At 48.3% G+C, this 9,501-nt stretch overlaps 2 protein-coding genes across 2 annotated transcripts; one reads left to right on the top strand and one right to left on the bottom strand.

Moving 5' to 3' along the window:
* Positions 1–1,629: 1,629 nt before the first annotated feature.
* Positions 1,630–2,871, bottom strand: LOC112108556 (BLOC-1-related complex subunit 6-like). Its single transcript, XM_024202739.2, has one exon. It carries the CDS (start codon positions 2,529–2,531, stop codon positions 1,950–1,952), a length of 582 nt encoding a protein of 193 aa, XP_024058507.1. The 5' UTR covers positions 2,532–2,871; the 3' UTR covers positions 1,630–1,949.
* A 128-nt stretch (positions 2,872–2,999) lies between these two features.
* Positions 3,000–6,799, top strand: PNRC1 (proline rich nuclear receptor coactivator 1). The gene is made up of 2 exons (XM_024202738.3): positions 3,000–3,565; positions 4,126–6,799. The coding sequence occupies exons 1-2, from the start codon at positions 3,155–3,157 to the stop codon at positions 4,567–4,569; spliced, it is 855 nt and encodes a 284-aa protein (XP_024058506.1). The 5' UTR covers positions 3,000–3,154; the 3' UTR covers positions 4,570–6,799.
* The last annotated feature ends 2,702 nt before the right edge of the window (positions 6,800–9,501 follow it).

Genomic DNA, 9,501 nt, shown 5'->3' with positions numbered 1-9,501 from the left:
GCCCCTTGTTGATCGAGATACAAAAGGAGCGCTTAAAGATGATAAAGTCATTGCGGAGAAACTAAATGGATTCTTTGCTTCAGTCTTCACGGCTGAGGATGTTAGGGAGATTCCCAAACCTGAGCTGGCTTTTGTAGGTGACAAATCTGAGGAACTGTCACGGATTGAAGTGTCATGAGAGGAGGTTTTGGAGTTAATTGATAAACTTAATATTAACAAGTCACCGGGCCCAGATGGCATTCACCCAAGAGTTCTGAAAGAACTCAAATGTGAAGTTGCGGAACTGTTAACTAAGGTTTGTAACCTGTCCTTTAAATCAGCTTCTGTACCCAATGACTGGAAGTGAGCTAATGTAACGCCAATATTTAAAAAGGGCTCTAGAGGTGATCCCGGCAATTACAGACCGGTAAGTCTAACGTCTGTACCAGGCAAATTAGTTGAAACAATAGTTAAGAATAAAATTGTCCGACACATAGAAAAACAAACTGTTGAGCAATAGTCAACATGGTTTCTGTAAAGGGAAATCGTGTCTTACTAATCTGTTAGAATTCTTTGAAGGGGTCAACAAACATGTGGACAAGGGGGATCCAGTGGACATAGTGTACTTAGATTTCCAGAAAGCCTTTGACAAGGTCCCTCACCAAAGGCTCTTATGTAAATTAAGCTGCCATGGGATAAAAGGGAAGGTCCTTTCATGGATTGAGAACTGGTTAAAAGACAGGGAACAAAGGGTAGGAATTAATGGTAAATTCTCAGAATGGAGAGGGGTAACAAGTGGTGTTCCCCAAGGGTCAGTCCTTAGACCGATCCTATTCAATTTATTCATAAATGATCTGGAGAAAGTGCAATGAAAGCTTTAATAGCCGCATGCAGACCAGCACAGTAACTCCTATCAGTATGCTGGGGCACTGGTTCAACACTATCTTGATGACAAAAGTACAAGAGAAAGTTACAGTGGTCTGATATTCAGGATTTACTACATTCCAAGGAACCAGTGAGAGATTTAAAATCCAATTATTTGCTTAACTACAAAAGCAGGCAAAAAAAAAAATCCCATTTTCCAATAATACAGCACTAGTATTTTATGAAATAATACTAATTAAAACCAATTCTTTGATTACCACTTTACCATGTTCTCTGAATTTAGTGGCTGTCATAACTGTTAAAACTAAAACCTGTTTTCCATACCATCTTAACACAGCTGCGAATCTTAGCTTCTACATGAGAATGGAGTTATTTTTCAACTCTAGTAGTGCGTAAAATATCAGATGCTCGAACTATCCCATAACTGAAGTGGAGAAAGCACGGGGGCAACCAGAATGGCCTAATTTAAAACAGGATTGCCACCTAGTTTGTTTTAAAAGGTAAATGATTTTAAACTGTTATGCTTCTGAACAGTTCTGCAAAAACAAAGAATTAGTATATCCCGACTACCATGGTTCCCTCAACCAAAGGAAGTCTTAGAGGCTCTTTGAGTCCCATTCTGCAACTGTTTCCATGCACAAGATGGTCGCAAATGGCCTAAAAAATATTAAGGAAAATGGACTGTAGCACCTATGGAAAGAGTTGTCAGGAGACCAGAACTCAAAATATCTCAGTCTTTACCGAGAGTGGAAACCACAGGAGGAGAAAAAATAGCAAATATCTTTATTTAAGTTTAGTGGAACTATTCATTGGTATTTCAGAAGAAAACATTCAACAAAAATAGCAGTGGAAGAAGCCACCCCTCAGCTCGGAGATCAAGGCAGATGAGCATAAAGTGCATTCGATGGGAGGCAAACTTTCCCCGAGTATCAATCCTGGGCCTGTGACCAGCTCCTGAGCTGCCGCATGCCGAGGTGCGGTGTGTGTGAAGGAGCAGCACCTGCTGGAGATGGCTTGTTGGATTAGGCACATGGTGTTTGAGCAACGTGGGCCATCGGCTGAGGGGTTACGGCCGCCCCAGGGTGCTATTTGCAGAGCCCCTCTAGCCGCTCCAGCGTGCCCTTCATGTCACGGATGCGCCTGGCCAAGGCCGGCACGGGCTGCATGGCCAGGTCCAGCTCCTCGCACCGCGCCACCAGTGTGTACATGGCTCGGATGCTGGTGTCCACGGCCTCGCCCAGGCTCTCCACGCCGTCGCGGTAGGTCTGGATGCAGCCCACGCTCAGTGCGGTCAGGGCCTGCAGACCGCAGTGCACGCTGCGCAGCAGCTCATCCACCTGAGCGGCCACCTGCCCGGCCAGCGCCACCAGATCCCGCAGCGCCGCGGGGTCTACGGGGGGGATGGCGCTGGCGGCGGGCGCGCTGAGCTGGATCTTCCGCTGCAGGTTGCTGGCTACGAAGTGGGTGAGGAGGCCCTCGCGGCGCACGCTGCCCTCCAGCTCCAGCGCGCTGGCGATAGTGGCTCTACGACCCCCCGGCTGCCGCGCTCCCGCGCCGGTCGCTCGCCACTCCAGGCTCAGCGCCTCCAGGCTCCGCTCGGCCCCGAGCTGCTCCTGCTGTCCGGGCCCCTCTGCTTCCGCGACAGGAACGCGGCACCCCTCCGCCATAACCGCCACCGTCCCGCGTCCTCCTCCCCCCAGGCGCTCGTGCCCGCGCTCGCTAGGACCTGTAACGAGGAGGCGTGCGTTTCCTCAATGTTTATGCCTCTCTTGATTGGCTAGAGTGTAGGAAAGGGGCGGGATCCATTCTGTTTGTGTCCCATCCGATTGGCAGATGCTTTCCAAAAAAAAGACGTGACTCGTTCGGCTTATCGGTTTCCGGGTTGGCCTGTTTTGAGGGCAGGGGGCGTGCCGCGTTGTGTTTGTCTCTCTTCTGATTGGAGGCGACATGAAGAGGGCTCGTCCTGCTGTGTTTGTGTCTTTCTGGATTGGCGAGGGCGGTCCTATTACGGCTTCAGTCTCTTCGGATTGGTCATGGCCAGAAAGAGGCGTGTCACTCGCTGTGCCAGGCTGTGTTGATTGGTGCGGCGGCGGAAGTGGGCGTGTCCCTCTCGAGTAACAACACTGGGGCGCTGCTCGCCGTTCCTCTCACTCCCCCGCCATGTTCTCCTAGCAGCGGATCTGGGATTTCACCACCATCGAAGCCTACAAAGTCCCTGCGGACGCTGTGCGGCCACGTCCCCGAGCCCTCTCCTCTCCCCCTGCGCAGTTCCGAACACCCGACTCCCGCCATGGTCACCACCACGGCGCCGCCGCCCTTCCTAGCCCGGCTCTCGGCAGGCACCGAGGACGCCCGGCGGCTACCCCCCAGCCTCTTCCAACGCCTCATGCGGGGGGACAACAACTGCGAGAACCAGCCCAGCTGCTGCCTGGCGGGGCCCGGGGGTAGCGCGCGGCCGGCGCTGAAGCGAGTGAGGCGGAGAAAGGGAAAGATCCGGCCCAGCCCTTCGGGGCTGCTACCGAGCCGCTACCAGCAGTACCAACAACACCGCGCTGGCCTGGGCAGAAGGGCCCCGCTGGGAGCCCCCGGCCCGGGAGACGTTCACACTCTCCCAGTACCAGCTGTTCCCACCGCCCCGGCCGAGGAGCCCCCCACATCGGCTCCTCCGAGACCGGCGCCCAGCAAGCCCGTAAGGAAGGAGGTATGGGGAGGGTCCGGGCTGCGAGCCCCGGGGAGCGGTTCCCATTTTCCCCGTTTCGGGCGGCGGGGGGGGGGGGGGGGTTTCCGTTACGCTCGCGCGCTCTCGGGGCAGGGAAGAGGGGCCGCTCGCGCTGATTGGTTCTGGGAATCCACCAATGCGGTTGGCGGCTGCGCCCAGCAACAGCCGGATTTAGCCTGGTGGCCGCGCGCCCGGGGGTGACGTGTGCGGAGAGCAGCGCCCCATGGAGGCGCCCGGCTGCCACGGTCACTACAGCCGCGCCCCCGCCTGGATGGGGAGGGGGGCGCTCAGCGCCTGCGCTGGACGGGGTCCGGGCCGGAGCTTTCGAGTCCCCCCAGAAGCGCGCTGCGCTTCCGGGGACTCATTCACCCCGTCCGGCTCGTGGAGTGGGAGGGAGTGACAGACAGCGGTAGGGCGATAAAGGGACATCGCTTCTCCTGGCTGGGCGAGCGGAGGGACGTTCCCCTGCTTTCCAGCACCCGGCTGCTGCTCTTTAGCGGCAGAGTCCTGCATTATTTGAATGTCTGTCTCTGTCTCTGCAGTTCTTGAAGAACAAGATGGGCAAGCCTGAGAAGGCTCCCGCTCCCCACTGCCAGCCTGTTCACAGCGTACACCTGGGTGAACAGCCCAAGAGTAACAAGCAGAAGAGCAAATGTAACATGCCGCTCACAAAGATCGCATCTGTGGAAAAAAATGAAAGTAACTTTTGGCAACTTTCCGTGTCGCCTGAGATAATTGAAAAGCAAGAGAAAAAGCCGCTTAATAACACTGAGAACTTCAGAAACGTGAAATCAAAGAAACCCGGTTCTCCAACTGAAGTGAACCAAAAAGAAAGTTATGCTGGGGCAAAGTTTAGTGACCCGCCATCTCCTAGTGTCCTTCCAAAGCCTCCCAGTCACTGGGTGGGATGCACTGTTGAATATTCTGACCAAAATAAGGAGCTGATGGCAGTCCATTTAAAAACTCTCCTAAAAGTTCAAGCATAACTCAAGATTTATGGGTAGTTACAAAGAGGACTCCATCCATGAAATTGAAACTTGCCTTGTTGCAACATGAAGTATAAAAGGACTGTCAAGTCTTATAATCACAAACTTTTGTATTATATTTTTTATGGCTGTGTAAATAATGTACATCATGTAATATGTGTATATTCTTGTTCATACTTCGAGAGGTACATTTTAGTTTTGTTATGAAAGGATGTATTTTGCACTGCCCAAATGGTAGGTGTTTTGTATATAAAATATGGACAGCTTTAAATGTGTGCTTGACACTTGAAAAGACTTGACTAATTTGCACAAGGTAGTGAAATTTTGAAAGGAGAAAACAGCTCTTTAATCTCAAGGTTCAGATTCAACTGTGAACGGCTTAATGCACTACTGAAAAGTTTTGCAATATGTGGCACAATCCATTGTAAACATGGAGTTTTCATCCAGATGTGAATTGTTGCTCTCTGCTCTGGAAATAATATCTGGAATTCTTGTTCATCCCTTTGTTACCAAGCTAATTTTTGAATTTGAGTAAAGAATCTAACCCATCAATTTGAGCACTGCTTACTTCCTAAAAAGGAGGAGCAGAGCTTTTTTGCCATAAATACAATTGGTTACTAAAAAAAATAAAATAAAAATAATTTGGCCTCCCCTTAAGCATGTCTGTCTCTTGTGTGAATGTATTATATACCTAGAGGTTTTTTAGCTTTCATTAGTTTTGAAATAACATTTCAAGCTCTAACAGCCCTTGTGCCAGATACATGCCAAATGAAACCTTAGTCAATAGTCACAACAGCAATTAATTTGAAGTTTTGAAGGATGTGGTTTTAAAACTTCCTTCAGTTAAGTTTGAGAATTATAACTCTATTAATAGTGCAGCACTCAAATCAAGGCTGTTACCATCTACGTAGTAAGAACAGTCATTAAAATTAGCTCGAATTAAAGAGCACTGGTGTGAGGACAGTGTGTAAGAATGGTTTGTAGGTGACTGCTATCTCAAGCCAGGTAAGGAAGAGAATGGAATATCTGAAAGTGCTTTTAGGATGGAAAATTTAATTTGTCCCAGTTTGTAGGCACTTCTGAAAATTTTACCCACTGGTTATTTCTGTCATCTGGTGCCTTGAATATACTAAATCAGTTGGAGATGTAGGGGTCTGAAAAAGAAGCTACTGAAGGAAGTTGCAGTCTCAATGGAGTAAAGAAGTTTTATTCTTCACTGTAAGTTAAGGCTAACTGTTAAACATGCATATGGGCTGTCTGCACTTCAGCTTCTACTGCTGATAACACAAGATTCACTTCCAAAGTTACTGTGTTCTAAGACTTTGTTCAGAATAACAATACTAGTTAAAATGATTCTGAACTTCTGAAAAGTTTAGAACTAAATGGGGGAGAAAAGGAAATTCTACTATTTCATTTATGGAAATAAGCATTAAGATAAAAGTTCCTTTATACTAGTATACTTGCATTATATTTAGGAATCTGTTCTGAACTGATATATAGTAGAACTTCAATTTTTATCAATTTTACAAACCACCAGTTCTTTGAACCATTTTACACATTTTGGGGGGGGGGGGGGAGAATCACTAACAAAAGGGAATGATGAATAGGTCTACATCTCTTCAGATTCTGAAGTCTTCAGTATATTGGAAATTGGTTTGAAGGACAAGAAGAAAGTGATGTAGCATAGCATAGTGATGTTCCATTTATGTGCTGTACCTATTCCGTTAAGATGTAGAATGTTATGAACTCCATCCCCCAATTAGTTCATAAAAAGGGGTTCTACTATAATTAAATTCAGTAGACCCAGCCCTAGGACTTTGTCACTTTCAAAAATTGTCCTTCTGTCCTATAATTTTCACCTTACATTTATTCCTAAATGTAGTGCTTTAAATGTTGTTATAAAAACACATTTAAGTTAGTCCAATTTACTGTATAATCTAGATTGCTTTGTATATTTGACTTATTTGTCGTGCCATCAGTTTGTCATCTGCAAACTTTACCAGCTGTGATTGAGGCTAAGAAGATTTCTTTGGGACTTCACTAAAAATGTCCCTAGAGCCACTTCTTGAGATCAGCCACTTTTCAGCCCATTTAAGAGCTCAATGAAACACTTTAAAATCTGAATGTCATGGGGTACTAAACCAGCCACCTTAGAGAAATCAGTCAGTTACCTTTGTCAACAAAACTTTTAATCTCATTCAAAAGTGATATCAAGTTTGACAAGTCATTTTGCATAAACCCATGTTGATTGCCATTAATTATGCTGCCATCTGTTAATTCTTTACTAATTGCATTTTTTGTCAGCCTTTTCATGATGTTACATGACACCAATGTCAAGCTATCTGGCCTTTGTCCACCATTTACACCTTTTTGAATAGATATAACATTAGCTTTTCCCCCCTATCCTCTGGAACTATTGCACCCTCGGGTATGTTTAAAAAAAAGAAAAAAAACAGACATAGCTATGCTTGCAAAACCCCCAGCATAGAGAGAGCTATGCCTTTTCTGTCAGCATAGCTAATTTCCTTGGGGAGCTGGTGTTACTATGCTTCCAGAAAAAATCTGCATAAGCTGCACTACAGGAGGGAGCTCTGATGTTATAGTTACACAGGCAAAGCACTTGTAGTGTAGACAAGGCCTTAGAGATTAGTGAACAATATCAGGCCATTGAGAAGAGTTCATGATTCATATCTCCAGAGGCTTGTCGCAGGGCAAGTGTGCCCGATCCCTGGTGGGGTGGGGTAATTACTTCCCCGTGGTTGCATCCTTATGACCACCCCTTGTCTTGGGGTAGTGTGGCCTAGTGCTAAAAGTCAATATGACCGCTCTCAAGATTGTGTGGCCTAATGGCCAGAGTCAGGGTGACGGACCCTTCTCACAATGTGGCTCCCCCGTTCGACCGGGGTGGATCACCTAGTGGTCAGAGTCAGTGTGGCCACCTGGCTCAGCAAGGTGGTATGACCTAGCGGCAAGAGTCAGTAGGGCCACCCTCTCTCAGGGCTGCATGGCCAGTCAGTAAGGTTGCCCTCTCTCAAGGCTGCCCTACTGGCCAGAGTCAGTATAACTGCCCCTTCCGTGAGATCATGTGGCCTAGTGGCCTGAGTCAATAAAACTGCCCCTTCTGTGGGACTGTGTGGCCTGGTTGCCTGTCAGGGGAGTGGGCTACAACCCTGGTTTGGGTGGCAAGTGGGTCTGGGGACCCGTGTCCTCCCTGCTCCACCAGGTCCTAGCTCAGGGCCCTGTCAGTGGTAAGTATGCCCTGTCAGTGGCAAGTATACACTGCTCCTACCCTCATGGGCCTGTGGGCAGCACCTGGCCTACTACCTGTCTTGCTCCTCCCACTGCAACCTTCCCCTACTGCTCTGGCAAGAATGGGCTGCATGGGGTCCAAAGCACATTTCACAAACATGCCTAAATTTGCAGATGCTTCGAAAACAACCCCTTTCATTGAATGCCCAGCAAATGTCAATATATGCCTCAGACCTCTGTCGGGCCTGCTGTGGAAGGAACAGGCCACTGTCCGTGTGGCCTCCAGGTCCTTGAGGCATCATCCACTCCAACTACAGCATATGATGCAGTATGTCCCACCAGATCCCAGTTTGTGTTGCTGAAGGGGTTAAAGCAGCCCTGGAGAGGGCTGCAGCTGGGAAAAGGTAGGCTGATGGGGAAAGCAGCCACAGCTGTGGCCAGCTTAATCAGGGCCCAGCTGGCCCTTATAAGAGGGCTGTGGGCCAAAAGCTAACACACACACATTCTCTCTCTTGCTTCTTGAGAGAGAAGGACCTGGCTGCCTGGGAGCTGAGAAGGGTACCTGAGGTGGAGCACTTCTGGGGAAGGGCGGAGGAAGCTGGGGAGCTCTAGCCTAGTAAGACTCGAGACTGCAGGCCGTGCAAAAAGGCCAGAAAAGGTACTGGGGCTGCAGAGGGGTAGCCCAGAGATAGGCAAAGGCAGCAGGTCCTAATCCCCTTGCTGATGAGTGGTTTACAGACTGTAGTCAGCCCCAGGGAGGGGGGCTAGATGATGACTGGTAGTAGCCACTGAGGCAAGGGGGGTTTAGAGGGTTGGTGGTTCCCTTGGGAGGGGAGACCCAGAGTGAGGGCACCGGGGTCTGGGAGGGACATGGTACCAGCGGCAGGTGAGACACTGGCCTGCAGAGGGTACTGCAGGCTGGAAAGAGGTAATTTCTGAGATGGCCATCAGGAGGTGCCATGCAGGTGAGTCATCACCCAGCCACACGTCCTTAGTCTAAACCAGTTGTCAAGGCTCCTTCCCCACTCTGAACTTTAGGGTACAGATGTGGGGGCCTGCATGAAAACTTCTAAGCTTAACTACCAGCTTAGATCTGGTCCGCTGCCACCACTCCCAATGTGCTAATTCCCTTCTCTAGGTAGCCTTGAGAGACTCTTCACCAATTCCCTGGTGAATACAGATCCAAACCCCTTGGATCTTAAAACAAGGAAAAATCAATCAGGTTCTTAAAAAGAAGGCTTTTAATTAAAGAAAAAGGTAAAAATCATCTCTGTAAAATCAGGATGGAAAATAACTTTACAGGGTAATCAAACTTAAAGAGCCCAGAGGAACCCCCTCTAGCCTTACATTCAAAGTTACAGCAAACAGAGGTAAACACCCTAGTAAAAGGTACATTTACAAGTTGAGAAAACAAAGATAAAACTAACACGCCTTGCCTGGCTGTTTACTTACAAGTTTGAAATATGAGAGACTTGTTCAGAAAGATTTGGAGAGCATGGATTGATGTCTGGTCCCTTTCAGTCCCAAGAGCGAACTCCCACCAAAACAAAGAACACAAACAAAAGCCTTCCCCCCACCAAGATTTGAAAGTATCTTGTCCCCTTATTGGTCCTTTGGGTCAGGTGTCAGCCAGGTTACCTGAGCTTCTTAACCCTTTACAGGTAAAAGGATTTTGGAGTCTCT

The sequence above is a fragment of the Terrapene carolina genome, unplaced genomic scaffold (genome assembly GCF_002925995.2).
Source record: "Terrapene carolina triunguis isolate 2854851 unplaced genomic scaffold, T_m_triunguis-2.0 Scaffold42, whole genome shotgun sequence".
NCBI classification, from domain to species: domain Eukaryota; kingdom Metazoa; phylum Chordata; order Testudines; family Emydidae; genus Terrapene; species Terrapene triunguis.
Note: the sequence above shows the minus strand (reverse complement) of the source record. Positions and strands in the feature narration are given on the sequence as shown.